The sequence below is a fragment of the Ambystoma mexicanum genome, chromosome 8 (genome assembly GCF_040938575.1).
Source record: "Ambystoma mexicanum isolate Mex_15411 chromosome 8, UKY_AmexF1_1, whole genome shotgun sequence".
Classification (NCBI taxonomy): domain Eukaryota; kingdom Metazoa; phylum Chordata; class Amphibia; order Caudata; family Ambystomatidae; genus Ambystoma; species Ambystoma mexicanum.
The window spans coordinates 422,497,849-422,520,616 of record NC_090929.1 but is presented as its reverse complement, the minus strand read 5'-3'; the positions used below and the strand labels follow the sequence as shown (position 1 = coordinate 422,520,616).

The 22,768-nt window shown below is 47.1% G+C and overlaps 1 protein-coding gene across 4 annotated transcripts in view; it reads right to left on the bottom strand.

The window, feature by feature from the left end:
- Positions 1-22,768, bottom strand: part of MTOR (mechanistic target of rapamycin kinase) — a 2,476,747-nt gene that overhangs the window by 613,679 nt on the left and 1,840,300 nt on the right. For all 4 annotated transcript variants that reach the window (XM_069609933.1, XM_069609934.1, XM_069609936.1 and 1 more), the window contains one exon: positions 14,790-14,964. In XM_069609933.1, coding sequence (XP_069466034.1) covers positions 14,790-14,964 — 175 coding nt within the window. The remainder of the gene's footprint in view (positions 1-14,789; positions 14,965-22,768) is intronic.

The following is a 22,768-nucleotide window of genomic DNA, read 5'->3' as shown; positions in this document are numbered from 1 at the left end:
TGTAGATTGATTGAGGGTAGCGGTATGTTGCGGCATCAGCGCACGGCCTGAGCCATATTTAGTGTAGTGGTCACAAGTGCGAGTTAACGTTTACATAGTACATAGTGACAGTAGGATGAGCAGAAATGGTTGTATTCTCATGAATGAGCCGCGGTGGGGCTTACCATATGATAGGAGTCCCTGCATAGGTGTAGGTGGGCTGCATACAACGGTCCGAACGGGCAGGGGTCCTGGCCCTGTGCTTTGTTAGCTCTGGACAGGCTCAGGACAGGAGTCTTCTTCCGGGGCCTTACTCCGGTGGGACGGCGCTCGCCTGCCAGCGCAGACTGGTTGGCTAATAGCCTTTTGCTGCAGCCAATCCGGGGGCAGCCAGGCAAGTGGGTGTTGTGGCTGGGGGTCAGGCACCAAGAAAGCTGGCGGCCATTTTGAGGAGGGCATGCGTTCAACGATGCTGCTCTCCGTAGATCTCGAGGAGGTAGGATAAGTATCAGAAATGGTGCGGTCTGGATCGTGCGAGGATGCAAGACAATTAAACTCGTACTTGCTAAGTGGAAAAAAGATTTATTTTTTCCTCAGCTCGAAGGGGCATGCTGACACTCGTGCAATGTGTCCAGCAGCTTACCTTGCTGGCGAATTGGAGCGGGATCTCTCCAGGCTGTTCCTGCAGCGCGGGGCCCACCGGTGAGCTCCTGCTCAGGTGGGGGTGTCAGCAGTGTACTGGGGCTCAGGACAGGAGCCTTCTTCCGGGGCCTTACTCCTGTGGGCTGGCTCTCGCCTGCCGGCGCAGGCTGGTTGGCTAATAGCGTTTTGCTGCAGCCAATCCGGGGGCAGCCAGGCAAGTGGGTGTTGTGGCTGGGTGTCAGGCACCAAGAAAGCTGGCGGCCATTTTGCGGAGCGCATGTGTTTTGTTGCAGCCGATGCTGCTCTCCGTAGATGTCGAGGAGGTAGTATAAGTATCAGAAATGGTGCGGTGTGGATCGTGCGAGGATGCAAGATAAACTCGTACTTGCCAAGTGAAAAAATTATTTATTTTTGACTCAGCTGGAAGGGGCAAGTGCAATGTGTCCAGCAGCTTACCTTGCTGGCGAATTGTAGCGGGATCTCCCCAGGCTGCTCCTGCAGCGAGTGGACCACCGTTGAGCTCCTCTTTAGGTATTTGTGGTGCGTGTGTGCCCTTGTTGCTGGGGTGTGAAGTCCCCATAACAGAGCCAGTGGCCTGTCTGTCAGGGCCGGGCATTTGGGAGCCTGAAGGTTCTGTCGAAAGGTTGATGGCTTCCAATTTGGAGCCATGGCCGCCGATGGATTCCTCATCATCCGAAGCAATGGTGCCAATGTGGGAATGGCTTTCAGCCTGTATAGCGTAGGCTGCCCGCCGTTTAGTCTGCCTGTCCTTCAACATTTTCAGTCAGAAGAGCTTGCAGGACTTGCATGAGCGCTCGTCGTGGTCCCGAGGCAGACACCAATTGCAACAGCGATGGGTGTCCTTCCAAGGAAATTTGCTGTTACTACAAATAGCTCCGCAGACAATCTCAACGGACCCTATTCCTGACAGGAGGAGGAAGTCTTCTCTCCCCTGTCACGGTCTAGTGAGCACACACTTTGACTAGAGTGCTTCCCCCATAGCTCATGGACATAAAACTAAAGCTAGCCGGGTTTGTCTACTCGCCGGGTACATCTCCACTCGAGGCTCCCCAAGACAAGAGTAGGGCTACTCCTGGAGCAGAAGCAGCAGCATCAAAGGCGATATTGTGGCCCTACTGAATGAGATTAAGAATATGGGAGCCAATATAGGAGGGAAAATCGACAAGATCACGCAACGAATGGACAAGATGGAAGAGAGACTCGACGGAGTTGAGAACAACCAAACGTCTCTAGGTACTCTTGAAACCCAAATGGACCTTAGAATTGCGGAAATTGAACATAGAGAGGAAGAATTCCGTCTTAAAATGGACGACCTAGAAAATCGTGAGAGGCGAAACAATCTAGGATTTTTTGGCATCCCGGAACAAGGAGGGGAGTCGGAGAGGGACCTCAAGAAGACATTTCACGACATCATGAAGTTGTTATTATTTGAGGACGAAGCGATTGAAGAGCCGAAGACAGAGAGAATACACTGGGCGGGAGGACCATCAGGGGGACCCAGATCGGTCCTAGCCCACTTCCACAACTACCAGGACAGGGCTAGAATCTTGAACAAAGCCAAATCCTCAGGCCCGGTCGCCCTGGGCGAAGCAGGTGTCACGATTTTTCAAGACTTATCATCATTGACCCTCGCCCTAAGGAGGATGTGCCTCACGCTCACAAAATGGTTAAAGGAGCGCGGAATCTGTTACAGATGGGGATACCCCTTTTCCCTATCATTTGAAAATGAGGGCAAGAAAGAACGGTTGAGGTCCGAGAGAGACATCAAGAACTGTATATCGGACCTCCTGGGCAAACGGGACGAACAAAGAGACCAATGTGAGGAGGGACGAGGTGGAAGACAATAGCGCATTTAAGGACCCAGGAGAAGGTGCGTCAAAGGCTTGAGGAAATTCTGAAGGGGAAACGCCTCGCCGGAGGAGGAAGGTTAAACATATTTGATGATATAACGTAGGCCCCAAAGGTCACACACCAATCAACTACGATGGGGCCTCGACGCTTACAGGCACTTGTTGTTTTCGAGGTGAGGGTGAAAGTTGATTCCACCACCGCGGGGGGTTTTCCCCTGCTACTTGTGCCATGCTTCCTCGAGGATACCGGACTCATAGCCTCAGGAATACGAGGTCCCATGTGCCTCAGAGACAAGTGGGCGACTGGCCTGGGGACAGGTACGTCTTTAACTGTTTGGGCATCCCTTGATTGAGGAGAACAGGTCACAGTGGCTGAACTTGTTTCAGAGACAAATGTTAACCGCAGATGTTATTGTTTTTGTTATGAGAGGAGGGGGCTACTGGGGGCTCATATGTTATTGTGATTTCTATACACAGGGGGCCGTGAGTTAGCGGCCTCTGACAGTGGTCCGGAACTAGCTCAGTGAAATTAACTGGGCTGGAACGATTGCCAACAGGGGGATGGGGTGGGGAAGGGGGAAAGAGGGGAAAAGGCAAGTAGGGCAGGAACAGTAATTCCAGTATGTGACGGATAAGAGAAGGTACTGACGATACATTGTGCACTTGGTTGCCAATCGCTGCCCTGGAGTCTCTTGATACACATTGTGAGAAATGGCAGTTAACTTAGACGCACAGAGAACGAATCTCCTCAGGGTGGGGACCCTAAACATCAAAGGGATGAATTCCCCGACCAGAAGATCCCTGATATGCAGGGAATTCGGCACAGCTGGACTTGATGTCTTGTTCCTACAAGAAACCAAATTTGCCCGCGGAGAAGAACGAAGGGTCCTTAGTGCGAAAATGGGGACAGAGTACTAGGGGTCCGGTCCTCTCAGGAAGGGTGGAGTTGGGATACTTATTAGAAAAGGATTAGACTTGACACTCACAAAGATATGGGCTGATGTAGAAGGACAAGCACTGCTAGTAGTTGGCTCTATAAGAAAGACAACCGTCACCTTTGCCACGGTATATTCCCCAAACTCGGGTCAGTCCCGATTCCTCACAAAAAAGATTCCCAAAATGATTCTGAATGAATAGATCTAGGACTCTACAGTCCTATTTCAGCCTCACGCAACTCCTTGGCGAGCCTTTTGTTGTTGCTGTTTCCAATTAGTATGGTAGTTTGTGGTTGCTTAGGGCTGCATACCGGTTTCCTTGTCTGAGACGGATCAGACAGTTGCATTGATCATTAGTTTGAATGAAGAGAGGAACTCTGGTTTGCTGAATAGAACATTTTTTTTATTTGTTTGTTTTCAATGCTTTAATCTGTTTTTCTTTTTGTGTATAGACCCTCTGTTCACAACTTAATAGAGACCCTCGACACGTGTTTCACTGTCTATTAAACATATTAAACATTTCAGACAGTTCTTCAGGAGGGAACTTTTTGTAACATCAACATATATTGTTTAGCTATTGCAGTTTTGCTTCTGAGTTTGCTAGTGTTGTTTTATTTGTAATCAAGAAATGCGTGCCTTAATGCGTATGCCTCTCGCGTTCTCGCCTCACAGTTGAGTATATTTTTTGTGCATGCAGCACTATGTTTCCAGCTGTTGGTTTTACAAATAGTGTAGTTTGTAATTTTCCATTTTTGACATACATTTGTAGGTCCAAAAATTGGATGGAGTTGGGGCTTTGATTTGTTGTAAACTTAAGATTGTATTTGTTTCTGTTGAGATAATCTGCATAGTTGTTAAGTGTTGATGTATTTCCATTCCAAATCATAAGGATATCGTCGATATATCGACCCCAGTATATTATGTTATTTGATGTGGTAAAAGCTTCATGAGTCCAAGCATGTTCTATTTCAAAGTGGCCAACGTATAGGTTGGCGTATGACGGTGCAAATTTGGCTCCCATGGCCGACCCTGTATCTGTCTGTTGACTTGATTGTTTAAAATAAATATATAAAAATATATTGTTGTTTAATGTAAAGTTGAGCATTCCTACTATCATCTCATTTTGCATGTAGTAGGATACTGATCTTGTTTTAAGGAAATAGTTGGTAGTTTCCAGACCTTTGTCATGAGGTATGGTTGTATAGAAAGAGGACATTGGGCGCAAAATCAGGTTTTCATTTCTTTTAACAAAGAAAAAACAGAATTATGCTGGAAGCAACCGGACAGGTACTCCTTGGGGGGGGGGAGGACTTTGATTTGTGGGCTGACCCTGCATTAGACACAAGGGAGGGTAACCCTAGCGCATGGGTGCACAACATACGGCCCACGGGCCAGTTGCGGCCCGCCATGCCGTTTTGTCTGGCCCGCCAGCAACAAAGACTTTCCTAATGGAGGGCGGCCCACAAGCAGCATCGGCCACCCTCCATTAGGAAAGTCTTTGTTGTCTTCCGGGCCGGACAAAACACTGGCCCTCATTGGTTCAGTGCACACGAACCACGCAGCTCCTACGAGCCACGTAGTGCATGTGTGCTGAACCAATGGAGTGCCAGCACTACGGCTGGCGTGGCCAGTAAGGCTTGATGCCGGAAGGCATTTCAGCCTTGTCACGCCCACGGCAGCCGTAGTGCCAGAAGCCTCGTCAGCGTTCCAGCACGTCTGGGTAAGTAGATGGTGGGGGGGGTGTGCGTGTGTGTGTGTGTGTGTGTGTGTGCGTGCGCGCGTGCGCGTGTGTGTTGTGTGTGTTGTGTGTGTCTGTCTGTCTATCTATCTCGGGTCCGTCCTGACTGTGTTTTTTGTTTTTGTATGTATGTTGAGATGCGGAGGTGGGGGGTGTGTCGGGTTTGTATGGGTGTTTGTTTGTTTATTTATTTGGTAATGCGCTCCAAGCCCTTGGGCATCTGGGCGCAACAATACAAGAAGACTCGAAACTTAGTTACAATGCCTGACACAGGCTATTACAGAAAAACAGAGGTCGCTTACAATAGGTGGTACAAGGTGATACAATACATATAGGATAACAAGGGTTAAGCGCATAAGAATGACATCTTAACAGGTTATAACGTTTCCGCTAGGATGAGGATCGTTGCATGTCGTTGTTGTGCAGCCATTTGAGAGCGTAGGATCTGAGTCTAGTGTAAGGTAAAGGACGTCTAAGGTCAGATGGGAGTGTGTTCCATGATTGTGCAGCTCTAACTGGGAAGCTCGCTTCGCCCGCCGTGGTAAGTTTGAATCTGGGGACTTCCAGTAGGAAGGTGTTGGCAGATCTCGTCAGTCGGTTAGAGGGTCTACAATTGATTCTTTCCGCTAGGTAGGGGGGTGCTTGATTGTTAAGGCATTTAGAAGTGAGGGAAATAGTTTTAAGGAGGATTCTGTCCTTTATCTTTAGCCAGTGGGCTCCTGTCCGGTGTTTGGAGATATGCTCTCTGCGTGGGATGTTCAGAGCTGCTCTAAGAGCGTTATTTTGTAATCTCTGGAGTTTGTCAGTGACCGACTTATTTGCACCTGGGTATAAGGCGTTACAATAGTCCAGTCTGGACATGACAAGGGCATTGGCCAGGGTGAGGCAGCTGGCACTGGACAGGAAGGGTGTGGCGGCACGGATGAGTTTACACGTGTAAGTGGTTGAGGAGGCGAGGGAGTTCACTTGCTTTTTGAGGGTGAGAGCTGAGTCGAGGTAAAAACCTAAAGTTTTGACCTCGCGCATAACCTTAATAATATTGTTATCGATGTTAAATGAGGCATAGTCCGGGGTGAGTTTGGATAGGTTGTGGTATGAACCGAGGAGCAGGATTTCAGTTTTATCGTCGTTCAGGCAGAGGCCATGAGTGGCCATCCATGCCTGAATGAGGATGTAGATTTTATTCACCAGAGCCAAATCCACTCCATAGTTGCCCGAAAGGGGTATGAAGATCTGGGTGTCATCTGCGTAATTAGTGTAGGTGACGCCCAGTCTGTCCAACTTGTCGAACAATGGCTTGGTGAAGATGTTGTACATAGTGGGTGAAACGCAGGAGCCCTGTGGGACTCCACATGTGATTTCGATGGGATTGGCACAAGTGGAAGGGGAGAACACTCTCATGGTCCGGTTGGCTAGAAAGGATTGGACCCATGCTATAGCTTCTCCTGTGAAATTGGCAGCCAGCTTGAGGTGGTTGCATAAGACTGCATGATCCACCAGATCAAAAGCTGCTGACAAGTCCAGTAAAAGTAGCAGCGCTGTTTTCCCATTATCCTTAAATTCCTCCATTTTAGTTTTGAGATCTATCAGGGCTGTTTCAGTGCCATGGAGAGGGGGGAAGCCCGATTGGCGCGAGCCTAGTAGATGATTAGCTTCTAGGTACCCTTGAATTTGGAGATAGGCTACTCTGTCGATAAGTTTTAGTAGGAAGGGTACCGTGGTGATGGGCCTATAGTTAGGCGGGATAGATGGATCAAGGGTTTGTTTTTTAAGAAGGGGGAGGACCCAGGATTCTTTTAAGTTGGCTGCCACTGTGTTGGATTTGAAGGATGAGTTGATAAGCTTTGAGATGAAAGGGGCTAAATCTCTGGCAGCGTCCTTTATTATTTGAGCTGGGCAGCTGTCGCCCTTACAGTTGGAGGGCTTCAGTGAGAGGATAGCCTTTTCAGTGTCGATGATGGAGATGGGTTTAAAAAGCTAAAAGGTGGGATAGTAGTATGTTCAGTTACTAGAGGCACTTGTTGATCAGTAGGAGAGAGGGTGTCTTTTTTATTCATTATTTTAAGTTGGAGGGTGGAGATTTTGTTCGATAGGGCATTCTGTATATTAGTGCACCATATCTTGTCCTTGGGGACCGTGTCAGTTGGTTGGATAGGGGATTCCATTTCCCGGAGGATGGCAAAAAGTTCCTTGGTATTCGATTTGGCATTGGTAATTCTATCATTGAATACGTTTTTTTTAGTGTTGATAATTTCTGACTTGTAATGTTTGGTAACTTGGGTTAGCTTAGCTTTGTTGTCGTTGGTAGGCGAATTACGCCAGATAGGTTGGAGTTTTCGTTTCTGCTTTCTAAGGTCCTTAAGCTGGGGGGTGAACCAGGCATTGAGGTGGGCTACTTGCTTAGCTTTGCGTAGTTTTGTAGGTGCAATGGTGTCTAGTGCGTGAGACATAGCTTTATTAAAGGTGTCTACTAGTATGTCTGGGTCATTGTTGTCCTTCAGACCGTTAATAGTAGGCAGGAGGAGGGGGATGAGTTTTTCTGTAGTAATGTCTTTTTTACTTTTGGTAGGGAGTGGTGGTATCATTTTGATAGTTATAGGGCTGGGGAGGTCAAGTGTGGCAGTGAAATTTATTAGAAAGTGGTCAGTCCATAGTTGAGGGGTGATGGCAGTGATGACTATGTTGCAGTTAAATTCTGATACCAAGTCAAGGGTTCTGCCTTTAGCATGTGTGGGGGAGAGAACTTTTTGGGTAAGGCCTTGGTCATTTAGGATAGCTGTTATAGAGAGGGAATTTTTATTGTCTGGCTCATTAAAGCCGATGTTAAAGTCGGCCAGAAGCAGTGTTTGCGAATGATTTTGGGTATTGTTCGCTATGAGGGTGGTAAGGTCATCTTCAAAGGTTCCCAGGGGACCTGGGGGCCTGTAGATCAAGTGAATGGTTAGCGTGCGGTTATTGGAGAGTTGCATTTTTGCTGAGAGTACTTCGCAGGAAGCACAGGGGCGGTGAGGTGGTGAGTCTGATAGGCAAAGTGGTTTTCGCGATGATTGCTAGGCCACCGCCTTTAGCATTGGGTATGCCTACTCTATGGATCTGGTAGTTGTCAGGTACGGCTAACATCAGTGAAGGTCCTGCTGCCTCGTGAAGCCAGGTTTCTGTTACGGCAAGGAAGTCAATGCTACTGTTTTTTAGTATGTCAGCAATTTCAATTGCATGGGCTACCATGGATCTGGCATTGATAAGGGATCCAGTAAGTGATAGGGTGTTCTTGGGAATAGGATGACTTGCAAGTTTATCTGTATGCTTATTTTGACTCTGGCGTTTCTTTTTGTGGAGGTGAGTAGGAGTTGGGGTTGGAGTTAAAGGTGTCGTAGCTTGAGTTTGCTTATCCATGTGTGTCTGTATAGATGGGAATCTAGCAGTATTGTTAGTACTGTTTCTTTTGGGTTCGTATATGCAAGGTAGTCTTGCCCTGAGTCTCAGGTTTCTGTCTGTGGGGGGACGAGTGCTAAAGGTAGCAAAGGTCATGATTGTAACTAGGAGGGTCAGGGAGGTCAAGTTTCTGCACATGGTAGTTGGTGTGGTTCCCTGATGCAATTTACTTCCCTTACTTCGCTAAGATGTCTGGCTAGGGTGACGCAATGTAGAGTGCCAGTGGCTAGTTGAAGCCAGGGCTGCGCCTAGTGATAAAGGGCATGATATTCACGAAACACAGTATGAGCTAGAGTGCATGGTCTGTTAATGATAATAGGGCACAACACAATCAAAGTGGTCCGTTAGCGACCATAAGGCACAACACAGGCAAAGTGGTCCGTTAGCGACCATAAGGCACAACACAGGCAAAGTGGTCCGTTAGCGACCATAAGGCACAACACAATAAGGTGAACCATGAACACCTGGGTATAAGTAGCACCGAGAAAACTAGGGCCTAAATATGTGGACACAGCTATGGCACTTATCAGGGGTGCGAGTCTAGATCAAATCATGCAAACATGAATCAATGCATTAACAATGCAATGGGACACAAATTAAATGCATGAATCAGGGGTACCTAGATTCGAATTTAGCAGGAGGAGCCAAAAAGGCACTGGCTAAAAATGCAATGGGACACAAATTAAATGCATGAATCAGGGGTACCTAGATTCGAATTTAGCAGGATGAACTTAAAATGCAGTGGGACACCAGATCAAAGTGTATGAGCAAAAAAAACACAGCAATGTGAATTGCCAGAGGATGAGAGGGCATAGTAAGCATAGTAGTGATGCCCATCAGGGTGTGGTGAACATAAGGCAGACTATGGTGGTGCACTGTTGTGGCGGTTTAAGCAACCTTAACGTCCCGTGCAGTGACTGCAGCACATGACAGGTGCTAGAAAGGCAATGAGGAGAGCCGTTTGGGAGGATAGAGCAGGTAGTATAGCTTAAGGCAAATATAAGTTACTCACAGCCTCAAAACAAGCAGGGGGTATGGCCCTGGGCTCTGGCCAGCTCAGGACAGTCTCTGGACAGTTGTTGGCCTTGCCTTCAGGGCCTTTCCTGGAGGGGCCGGCTTACGCCTCCCGGTGCCTGATCGGTGGAGAAGTAGGGTGGAGCAAGCAATCATCCGGCGCCTCTGGTCGGGAGGGGAATCACAGAGGAGGGGAGGCTTCAGGAAGCACGGGCGGCCATTTTGGAGTGGCTACCTGTTTGTATTTGTATGTCTACAGTGTGTGTTGAGATGCGGGGGTGGGGTGTGTGTCGGGTCTGCCTGAATGTGTTTGTGTGCAAGTGGATTGTGTGTTGAGATGCGGAGGGGGGATGTGTGTGTCGGGTCTGCCTGAATGTGTTTGTGTGCAAGTGCAGTGTGTGTTGAGATGCGGAGGGGGTGTGTGTGTCGGGTCTGCCTGAATGTGTTTGTGTGCAAGTGCAGTGTGTGTTGAGATGCAGAGGGGGGGGTGTTGGGTCTGCATGAATGTGTTTGTGTGCAAGTGGATTGTGTGTTGAGATGCGGAGGGGGGGTGTGTGTGTCGGGTCTGCCTGAATGTGTTTGTGTGCAAGTGCAGTGTGTGTTGAGATGCGGAGGGGGGGGTGTCGGGTCTGTCTGAATGTGTTTGTGTGCAAGTGCAGTGTGTGTTGAGATGCATAGGGGGGGTGTCGGGTCTGCCTGAATGTGTTTGTGTGCAAGTGGATTGTGTGTTGAGATGCGGAGGGGGGGTGTGTGTGTCGGGTCTGCCTGAATGTGTTTGTGTGCAAGTGCAGTGTGTGTTGAGATGCGGAGGGGGTGTGTGTGTCGGGTCTGCCTGAATGTGTTTGTGTGCAAGTGCAGTGTCTGTTGAGATGCGGAGGGGAGTGTGTGTCGGGTCTGCCTGAATGTGTTTGTGTGCAAGTGCAGTGTCTGTTGAGATGCGGAGGGGGGTGTGTGTCGGGTCTGCCTGAATGTTTGTTTTTGTGTGCAAGTTCAGTGTATGTTGAGATGCGGGGATGGGGTGTGTGTCAGGTCTGCCTGAATGTGTTTGTGTGCAAGTGGATTGTGTGTTGAGATGCGGAGGGGGGGTGTGTGTCGGGTCTGCCTGAATGTGTATGTATGCAAGAGCAGTGTGTGTTGAGATGCAGAGGGTGTGTGTGTGTCGGGTCTGCCTGAATGTGTTTGTGTGCAAGTGCGGTGCGTGTTGAGATGCAGAGGGGGGGGGGTGTCGGGTCTGCCTGAATGTGTTTGTGTGCAAGTTCAGTGTATGTTGAGATGCGGGGGTGGGGTGTGTGTCGGGTCTGCCTGAATGTTTGTTTTTGCGTGCAAGTTCAGTGTATGTTGAGATGCGGGTCTGCCTGAATGTGTTTGTGTGCAAGTGCAGAGTATGTTGAGATGCTGGGGGGGGGGAGGTGGGGTCGGGTCTGCCTGAACGTTTGTTGTTGTGTGCACTTTCAGTGTATGTTGAGATGTGGGGGTGGGGGGTCCGGGTCTGTATGGGTGCATGGTGTATGCTTGTGGGTTTGTGTGCTGAGTTGGGGCGGGGGGTTCGGGTCTGTATGGGTGCATGGTGTATGCTTGTGGGTTTGTGTGCTGGGTTGGGGGTGGGTGGGTGGGTCTGGGTCTGTATGGGTGCATGGTGTATGCTTGTGAGTTTGTGTGCGGAGTTGGGGCTGGGTGGTGCGGGTCTGTATGGGTGCATGGTGTATGCTTGTGGGTTTGTATGCTGAGTCGGGGGTGGGGGGGTTCGGGTCTTTATGGGTGCATGGTGTATGCTTGTGGGTTTGTGTGCTTAGTTGGGGTGACGGTTCGGGTCTGTATGGGTGCATGGTGTATACTTGTTAGTTCGTATGCAGGGGTGGGGGGTTGGGGTCTGTATGAGTATGTAGGCATGGTGCATGCTTGGTGGCATGGGGTATAGTGTTTGCTTGAGGGCTGGGTGTCTTGGGGCATAGTGTTTGCATGAGGAGTGGGTGTCATGGGGCATAGTGTTTGCATGAGGGGTGGGTGTCATGGGGCATAGTGTTTGCTTGAGGGGTGGGTGTCTTGGGGCATAGTGTTTGCTTGAGGGGTGGGTGTCTTGGGGCATAGTGTTTGCATGAGGGTTGGGTGTCATGGGGCATAGTGTTTGCATGAGGGGTGGGTGTCTTGGGGCATAGTGTTTGCATGAGGGGTGGGTGTCATGGGGCATAGTGTTTGCCTGAGGGGTGGGTGTCTTGGGGCATAGTGTTTGCATGAGGGGTGGGTGTCATGGGGCATCGTGTTTGGTTGAGGGGTGGGTGTCTTGGGGCATAGTGTTTGCTTGAGGGGTGGGTGTCTTGCGGCGTAGTGTTTGCTTGAGGGGTGGGTGTCTTTGGGCATAGTGTTTGCTTGAGGGGAGAGGGCCATGGGGCATAGTGTTTGGTTGGGGAGTGGGTGCTTTGGGGCATAGTGTTTGCATGAGGGGTGGGTGTCATGGGGCATAGTGTTTGGTTGAGGGGTGGGGGCCATGGGGCATAGTGTTTGCTTGAGGGGTGGGTGTCATGGGGCATAGTGTTTGGTTAAGGGATAGGAGCCAAGGGGCATAGTGTTTAATAAAAATTGGGGGTTGAAAAAGCCTCCTGCCACGCCACGCCCCACCGCGCCTACCACCCCACCCACATTTATTTTTCGGCCCACTATAGCAATCATGTAAGGTACTTTCGGCCCTCTGTCAAAATCAGTTGTGCACCCCTGCCCTAGCGCAAAAGAACCAACCGCACAGGGGTGATGGGCATGATGGAAATGTACCGGTTAAGAGATGCATGGAGGGTCCTCCACCCCGTATTGTGAGGGGCTACACCTTCCACTCCGCCCCTCACAATACATTCACCAGGATTGATTATATGTTTCTGTCTGAGGAAATAAACAATGAAAACTCTGAGATCGTCCCGGTTAGCTGGTCAGATCATGACATGGTCACGGTCGATATACACTGGGATGACCTACCTAAAAAAGGGGGGACGATGGAGGTGTAGTGAATCTCTTTGGAAAGATCATGTGTTTAAAACAGAGATGGAACAGGAGATCAACGAATACTTTAGGACCAATAACACTGGGGAAATTTCCAAATTGACAGTGTGGGAAGCGGGCAAAGCAACATGGTGAGGTATTCTAATCAGAGAAGGTGCAAGTAAAAAAAGGGAAAGGGCCCTGATGGAATGCAAATTTAGGAATGAGATCTCTCACCTGGATGAGGTAGCAAGGGGAACAGAAGAGGGGAGATCTGACAAGATATTAGAGGCCAAACAGAAAAGGGAAGAGCTCTGACTCCTACAGGAGTGGCAAATAGTTTGAAAACTACAACTTCTTAGACAGAAGTTTTACGAAAAAAGGGGACAAAGCGGATGCTTTGTTAGCGGCTAGGCTTAGGGAACAACGTGCAGAACAAAGGGTTGCTGAAATCAACCAGAGGGAAGGTCCCCAAAGTGTAACGGGGGGGAGACATTCCCAAGGCTTTTGCTACTTTTTCCGAACCTTGTATAGATCAGAGGTAGACCCTGGACATTTGGATACTGAAGGCTATCTCACTACAGTTGAGATGCCGAAACTCTCTGGGCAGGAATCTCTCGCACTGGAAGCCCCGATCACCGAAGAAGAAATCAAACATGCAATTAGGAGACTACCTCTTGGCAAAGCCCCGTGCGAAGATGGATACACCACTGGGTTGTATAAATCCTTGCTTTCCCCTCTCTTCCCTTTTATGGTCCAAATCTTTAATGAGATCCTTAACACTTTTTATTACAATTACCAAACTGGATGAGGCCCTGGGGCTAGGCCCCCTATCTGTATTTCACTTCCTGCAGCTTAAAGGTATCCTGTGTAGGGACAAGTGGAAGGACAGCATCAGTAGAGATCTCACCCCATTTGAAAAATTGCTAAACTCTAGAACGGAAATGAAAGGCCTGATTTCTGCCATGTACAAAGAGCTAATAGAAGCTGGGAAAGGATCAACCATGCATTTGAAAAGTAGGTGGGAGATTGACCTTGGGGGGGGAATAGATTGATCTGAGTATGTGCGGTAGGATATGCAGAGCTGCCTCTAAGGTTTCAATAGCGAGTCAATATAAGCTGCATGCCATCAAACTATTGCATAGGTGGCAGTATGACCCGCACAAACTTTCCAAAATGTTTCAGTCGGTTAGCCCACTATGTTGCCGTGAATGTGGACAAACCGCGAATTACTGGCACATGTGGTGGAGCTGTCCTCGTATTAGAATGTATTGGGATGAGGTCCTGGGGTGGATCAAAGACCTCGCCGGAATTCAACGGGTAGCAGAGCCTAGGACAGAACTGGGGTGCCTAAGAGGCACCCCTTGTCATGGGCTCCCTTAGGGGCGAACCAATACCATACAACTTATATAAAGTTAAAAGGGACATAAAAGCAGGGAGACTTCAGGAGAAGAAACTCTGGCCACTAAAAGTGATGAGGGAACCAAAAAAAGATGAGAAAAACCAAAATGTTTAGAGGCCCTAAAAAAGTGAATTGTGGCTTAACAGTGCTTTTCATTGAAATGTGTACTTAGCTTTGATTATTTAAAGTGTTCCTTGATGCAGTATTTTAGTCAATTAGTGTTATTTTTAACTTAACTGTGTTGGTCTTTTTATTTGCTACTTCTATGTTATGTCTTCGCTTTACTACACAACAGTGCCCCTTCCATCTTAGTTCAGCCTTACTGTTTGGTCTGTGCTACTTTAAAAAGCGATTTAGCTCAAACAGGGCTATGAAAGCCTTGCTAACACTAGATTGCCTTTTACAAGTCCTACCCCACCCTCCTAACAGTTAACCTTTCAGAAATGTAAAGTATTTTCCGGACATCGTCTTCCTTAACTTCCAACCTACAGTGAATCCTCAATAATTGCACAGCTTGATTCAGAGCCGATTGTATTGCATAAGGGTAATGTACTTTTAAGAGATGCACGCCCTTTATTCATCTTTCCGTTCATTTTCCACTTTCACAGAACATTGATTTTTTCCTTTTACACCATAGCTCCTTGCAATATGAATGTCACACACGGTTTAGTTTGTAACACAGGACACATCTGGTGTGTTGTACAATTACCTGTGTTCAGATGTACCAGATCTTGTGTCACACTTGAATCAAGCAACATAACTATAGGATTAGAATGGGATACAGTTCCAATTGGATCTAAACCTCCTACCCATTAGTGTCAGCTTCCGTGGCCTCTGTTTGGATGTGATAACTTGCAGAGATGGTGCTATCGACTGGATACGTATGATTGGCTGGTTAGGATCGTATGTGCCTGGCACTGCCAGTTCCAGGTCCCGACACATGAGGAGTTTCGGAGAGACATACTGTAACTCCAGAGATGTAAGCTGAAATCAGGAAAACAAAAATAAGTCACACATACGTACTCTCCTTTAAATAATTATTAAAATGTGACTAGAATTTAGGGCATTGTAAACTGCAATAAGCATGAGCAGGTGCACAAAACCTTTATCAGCCACTCTAATCACCAAAAAACACACAAGCCAATAACATTATTTAACACAAATGAACCAATTTTCTACAAAACAAGAACTTTGTTTCAATTGTTCTCCCTTTTTGGGAATTGCAAATTGCCTGCGTATACATTCAGAGGAGTGTTACCTGCCCATGGTTACACTAGGGGGATCCAAGAGTAAGTGCACTACCCTAGATATTCCTACCCTGTCTTGCTGAAGACAAGCATTGGATCAATCGTAATGGCACTAAAAGAAGGAGTAAAAGAGGACCATCACCCAGACGTGTGAGAATTCTGATATCCACTTAAATTTCAGAGTAGGGTTATCCTAGTGGATCACTCTATTAATGGCTCCCTCTCTTCTATATTTAAGGATTCACTCTGGTAGTCAGTTTATCAGTTCAAATAAAGCTTTACTTTTTGTCCAGCCCAAACCCCACGTCAGCGTTCGTGCTCCCACCCATCGCCCTCCTGCATCTGTGTTTCAGAACAGCTGTCTCCGCTCAGGGCTGGCTGATCCCCGCAAATCCATTGTCTAGGGGCGCAAACATTGTTTGTGTTAGCACAGTCCAAGATATGAAATCCTCACTTGTTTCCCTGAGCCCCCGGTACACCGCCCTGTGCTAGACCACAGTCTCAGCCATTGCCCACTTCTGTAGACCCCTTCACCCTGCCTCCACCTCAGGGCCATCTGCGGTATTCCAAGTCATCGCTATTCTGTGTTTGTCTAACACATAGACAAGGTCCTTCATTCTAGCAATGTGTTTTGCACCTCGGTTGCGTGGGAATACCCCCAACAAACATGCTTCCAGGACTCTTATATACAAGTCTATCCCCTCCCCTTGTCACTCAGTTTGCAATTTCTACCCAGTACTTTTGTATTTTCTAAAAAGACCAAAACATGTGCAACATACATGCATTTTCTTCCATACATATGGGGCAATATGGTCTATCGGCACCTTTAAACTGGGAAATCTTGCAGGGCATCAAATATGCACTGTGGGTTATGTATAGCTGTATACGCTTAGCCTGGCATTCCTAGAGAACTGTTTTGGATACAGCATCACTCTTGCCCATTCCACATCTGAAAAGGATCTCCCTAGGTCTGTCTCCCACTTAGTTCGCACCCCCAGGTCTGATGAACATAATGTGCCCAAGAGCATCTCATAAATTCTAGAAATTACGTGTCCTCTGTCAGTCATATCATATATTGTTTACAGCCCTGTGTTTCCATCGAGACTCCCCCTGATTTCAGGCCACCTCTGCACCAATGTTTTTGTCAGGTTCAGGTGCATCAAATATTGTCCCCTATGTATGCCAGATTGCTCTGTGAATGTCCCAAAGTCTATCAACTTCCGCTCATGGAGCAGGTCACCCACCGTAATAACTCCACTACTTTCCCAGTGTCTACAGAGACTTAATACACATTGTGGCTTCCCTGCTAGTAAAACAGCCAGAGGGATCTGCAGGGAAAAGGGGTCTGCCACTCCCAGCAGCCTACAAGCCCTGCGCCACAACGTTTTACCCAGCGTTAGAAGGTGCAGGGCCTGCCCAAGAGGCGTCTTGTGCACTCAGGTTGTAAGAGCGCAGTATCCAGCATTGGTTCATCCGCCAACCAGCCGACTATGAACTGCCGTTGTCCAGCTAGAACATATAATTCAAACTGCTAATACTTCCTGCTTTGTAAGCTCTCTGTAGAGTACTTAAAGCCATCCTGTGCCTGCCCCCTCTCCACAGAAATTCCTTAAGCAAAATAACGGTTTAGGTACATTGAATGCTACGTTGGTAAAGTAGTATAACAGGCGGAGGGAGGGGGATTTACCATCTTTAAAAGCGCTTTCCTGCCCATCATTGATAAAGGTAGCCGACCCCCACAAAAATATCGATTTTGTCTGCCTGTCGAGGGCGCCTTGCGTGTTGTGCTCATGCTCAGCCCTTTCGTCCTGATAAACTTCTATGCCCAAGTATCTGAAGGTATCGGTGGAGCACCTTAATTCCAGGGCCGGAAGTTATGTTCTCGTCCCTCTTAGCCCTGCCAACGGAAACAGACATGATTTCTCTTGGCTGATGGTAATACCAGAGAGCATGTATTGTAGGTTAACCTTTGGCTGTTACATGTACAGCAGCATTTCATCCGCATACATGGAGATCACGTGCGTCACTCTATCTACTTGTATGCCTGCATCCGCATATTCCTCCTTAAAGAATGCTGCAGTTGGTTCTATTGCGAGAATAAAAAGTATTGGGGACAACGGACACCCCTGCCTGGTGCCCTTATCAAGCTCCCATCCCGCTGAGATGCAGAAGCCCGTTATTACTCTGGCCGTGGGTGCAGTGTACACCAATTTAACCCACGGCAGGTATCCCTGCTGAACGCCAAATCATTGAAGAGTGGAGTACAGCCAGTCGCATCGGACGGAGTTGAATGCTTTGATAGCATATAGTGACGCAACCGAATAGTGCTCCCTCAGGGACTTTGTTCCGTCAATTATGTGGTGCAAACCCCGCAAGTTCCAGGAGGTATTCCTGCCTGGGACGTAGCCCATCTGATCTGAGTGTATCAGGTTTCCAATCACTCTCCTCAGTTTACATGCCAGCAAAGTAGTGAGTATTTTACTATCCTAATTTGCCGTGGACAGGGGTCTATAAGAGCCGCACTCCATCTGGGGCTTATGTGCCTTGGGGATAGGTAATATAGCCGACTCCGTCAAGCATAAGGAAAGCACACCCACCTTGTTTGCCTTTAGCAGCATCTCAAGGAGCGTCACAAACTCCTTGTAAAATTCACTCGGCAGGCCGTCTGCCCTGGAAGTTTTGCCAGTAGGCAATGTTCTAATCATAGCTTGCAATTCCTCAACATTGACCGGGGCGTCTAATTCTTCCACCGCTTCCTTACTCAGGCGAGGCAGCTTAATCAGAGACAGGGCCTCCTTAAGGTCAATGTCTTGGACAGTGATGTTCTCGGAGTACAAAGAGCTATAATATCTAAAAAAGGTGCCATTCATTTCACTTTGTGTTCTCCGGGTGACACCCCGTTCATCCATAATAGTACAAATAATTTCCTGTTTAATCTCGCTCTGGTAGAGCCAGCCTAAAAGTCTACCCGGTTTCTCGCTCCCTTTATGCAGCTTTTTGGTGTATTTGGCATACTTAAACCTGCCCAGTCTTTCCCAACCTGCTATACCTTCCTGTCTCAACTCTGTCAGGTCCCAGAACGCCCCTTCCAGGCCCAGGTTTTCCCTTTCAGCCGCCTCCAGACCAGCCTCCATCATAGATAGGTCAAGTACTATATCTTTTTGTACACCATCCATTGTACATATAGCATCCCCCCTGACCACAGCCTTAAAGGCCTCACATAATGTACTGGCCATAGGTACGCTGCCAGTATTGGTCTCAAAGTCCTGTTTAATCACTTCCCTCATATGTTCCCTGAAAGTCTTGTCATGCAGCGCCTCTCCTCCCAGTCTCCACGTTGGAATCGGTGGCCTGGGCGGCACATTCTGCCACGTGAGGAAGAGTGGGGCATGATTCAGCCTTGATAAATTCACCAACATATTCAGTTCCTGTAAATACATAGTCGAGTCGAGTGTGTACTGCGTGCGGGGCAGAATAGTGTGAGTAGCCTTGGGTTAACCAATGTATGACCCGCCAGATGTCAGTCACCTGGAAAGAACCCAGGAGAGTATTCAATGTTTTAGCAGGCGGGGCCGCCACATCAGACCTATCTATCTAGGGTAGGGTCAAGGGTACAACTGAAATTGCCAACCCCTATCCATTTTTAAGTAATCCAAAATAATCAGGGTGCATTACAACAAAAAAACAACATACAAGTTTGAATTTCCTTTGGGTCAACAAAGTCTTTGACCCCAAGTTGTTTAATAGAACCAAACACTTTTTGCACATAAAACAAAATGACAAAAAAACACTCAAGGACACTTGATTATTTATAGTGCTATATAGTACAGGTGAGTACAACCCAGTCAACTAAAATGGATTTGGTGAGCATAAAACATGTTTTTCTTTGGTTGATCGACATGAAAGCCATACCCCCAAACTTTACCATCTTCAGAAAAGATAGGGAAACCTCCAAAGGAGGAGGAATAGCTCTTATCTGCAGAGCCAACCTCACCATCAAAGAAATAGACAGCATCACTATGCCTCACGTACTATCACGGTACACCTTATCTACAGACCCCCTGGTCCACTAGGCACCTTTGAAGAGGACTTAACCACCCTCTTAAACACTAATGCCAAACCAGGAACACAAATCATTCTATTAGGCGATCTTAACTTAGGCTATAAGGACCCAAAAACTCCAATGCCTCCACCATAGCCAACACTATTGTGGAAGCACGCCTCACTATTCCGAATAACGGCCCCACACACTCTAAAGGCCGCACATTGGACTGGGTTGCAGACATTAACTGCGTTTCCCTCATAACGGCAATTGAACCTTCTATATGGACTGATCACTATCTGATTTCATTGACCATTTCAGACCTTCCCCAACCTAAATCTACTAAGCCTCATGCTCCGCCTGCCCTCACCCGTTGCAAAAAAATATCACACTCTCGAATCTTCTCCCCCTGATCCAACCTATCACCAATCACTCTAGCCTGATCTCTAACCGTAATGATCTTGCTGACCTGTACAATAACACCATCAACTCGGCGATTGACGCCATCGCGCCGCTGAAACTCACCAAATCTAAACCTATTGCCCATCTTAACACCTGGTTCAATCCCACGTTAAAAGCCCTATGCAAAGAGAAATGACACGCAGAAGCCTGCTGGAGAAAAAACCCTTCTCCCCATAACAAAAACCTCCTCACTGCCCTTACTAACAGCTCCAAAAAACAAATCATTCAGGCAAAAAAAGAGACCTTTAATGACAGAATCAAAAAAGCGAATTCGAATACCAGGGAAATCTTCTCCATCCTGAGAGAATTAGAATCCCCAATTGCACCCATAGACTCTTGTACCAAAGACAAAAGGACTCATCACGAGTCTGGCGGTAACCCTTAAATGCGGCGGTAGCTCTATTACCGCCGCATTTAAGGGTCCGCCAGATCATGGCGGACCCTTAGTGCCGGCATTACCGCCCAACTCGTGATGAGGCCCAAAGCCTGGTGCACAAACATTCAAAATGCCCTATGCAACAAAATCTCAATCTTACAAGACAAAATATTAGCCAAAAAATCTGCCCTCCACAACATTGCCCTCTCCACGCAAGAAACCATTCTCCAGGAACTTGCCGCCAACCAAACCAAACCCGCTAACCAATTTAGCTTTAGAGTCATCTCTATTGTGGAAACTAAGAACATCATCAAGTCCTTGAAACCGTCTCAATGTCTTGGCGACACCTGTCCAGCCCCAATTATTAAAGAGGCTGCACATTAACTAGCCCCCTTCGTCACATCATTTATCAACTCATCATTCAAATCATGCTCTGTGCCAACTAACCTTAAAGATGCCTGGATATTACCTCTCCTAAAAAAAGCAAACCTGGACCCCAATGTCCCAACGAAGTATAGGCCCATAACAACTGTCCCGTTCCTCTGCAAAATCTTAGATAAAGCTGCATATCTACAGATCCAATTTTATCTGGAGATCAGCAATCTACTAGGGACAAGACAATCAGGATTTAGACCGAGACATGGAACCGAAACGGCTCTCCTTGATCTTAAAAACCAACTAGACGAGTGCAAAGATAGAAGAGACATCTCCATTCTCCTACTCTTAGACCTATCAGCCGCCTTCGACCTGGTAGACCACAAGGTACTCTGTAATCACCTCAAATCGGCGGCCAACTTCTCCACAAAAGCCACAGTGTGGATAAATCCATTCTTGGACCAGAGAACCATAAGAGTCTTCTCACCTTCATCAGCAGCGGATCCAGTCCCCATCACCTGTGGAGTCACTCAAGGGTCAAGTGTTTCCCCCACTTTGTACAATATTTTTACAAAGCCTCTCTCTTTGATATATTGGACAAACTAGGGGTCTCATATACCAACTACGCCGATGAAACCCAGATTCTTATCCCAATCCAGGGTGACTATGAAAAGGACACCAGCCTCATAAATAAAAACTACCAAATCATCCAAACCTGGATGGCCACACATGGCCTATGTCTCAACGACGATAAGACCGAGCTCTTAATCATCGGGTCCTCCGGTAAACTGAACAAATTACCCCATTTGTACAATTCCATCACGATTGATGGCATCAAAATCAAGGTAGCCAAGGAAGTTAAAACCTTAGGATTCTACTTAGACTCAGCTCTTACCCTCGACAAGCAAGTAAATGCTACAGCCTCAGCAACCATTTACACCTGCAAACTTATCCACGCCTGAAAACCATACCTATCCACAGATTGCTGTACCACCATAGCGCAAGCCCTCATCCTCTCCAAATTAGACTACTGCAATGCTCTGTACCTAGGCACCAGTAAACATTACATCAACAAACTCCAAACCTTGCAGAACAATGCCCTTAGAACAGCCCTAGGAATTCCCAGAGGGCAACACATATCTGTCCATAGAAGAGCCGTCAACTAGCTAGCCATCAATGACCGTATCAAATTCAAAACTCTGAATATTACACACAATTGTCTGAACAACAAAGCACCTGTATACCTCACAGAAAAATTCACAAAGCACACCTCTGAACGACCCATCAGAAAGGCCCTCTCAAACAGCATCAAAATCCCAAACTTTAAACTGAAAAGAACTGGCGGATCCAGCTTCCCAGTTCTAGCAGCTCATCTCTGGAACTCTATCCCAGATGCACTCAGAGCCACCCCTTCCTTCCACGTGTTGAAAGCTAACGTCTTAAATCCAACGACTGCTAAAATGTCTCAAGTGCACCAAATACTCCCTGTAACATAAGAAATGTAACTTATTTATGTACCTGTAACTCAAGATTTTATTCTTTGCAAGCGCCCAGTTGCTTAACGGCCAGGCGCACTCTATAAATAAATAAACAATACAATACAATGGAAGAATAGCATGGAACACTAAGTGAATTTGGCAAAGTAACTGCCAAAAAACTGCGACATTCTAAAAGATGCGACCAATGGACCAAGTGACTCTGTTTTATCGTTGTGGGAAAGACGCTGCGAAAAGCTATTAATGGACATCGGAGCAGACATGAGTCTTCTTCAAGAAAATCCAAATAAAGTCAAGTCAATGCTTTGGAATCAAGACTGGATAGACACTGGTGACTCATGTAAAAAACACAGAATTATACACCTAATTCCAACTGAAGAAAAAAATTAAATGTTATCCTGCCATATTTGCAAATATTTCCTGAAAAAAAAAGGTAGAGCAATTTTCATGAAATATCGCTTAAACCAATTTCCGACTCGAGAAAATCTGAGCATACGAGAAGCAGGAAGTACAAGTTCCTTGGTAAGCAGACTCTGTGGAAATGACACAGAAACATTGAAACATCTCACATTATTGTGTCCCAACTTGAATCAAGAAGGTGCAAATCATTTGGAAAGGTTCATAGTGAAAAAAGCATCAATGACTATGGAAGAATGGTGGAGATATTCTTTTCAAGATGCGGATCGCAATCTAACAACTGAATTAACGTTTTTCTTGGAATCATTAGAAAAAAAACAAAAAAATGCAGAAGCTAAATAAGAACCCTATTAGTGCCAATGTGCGAATATAA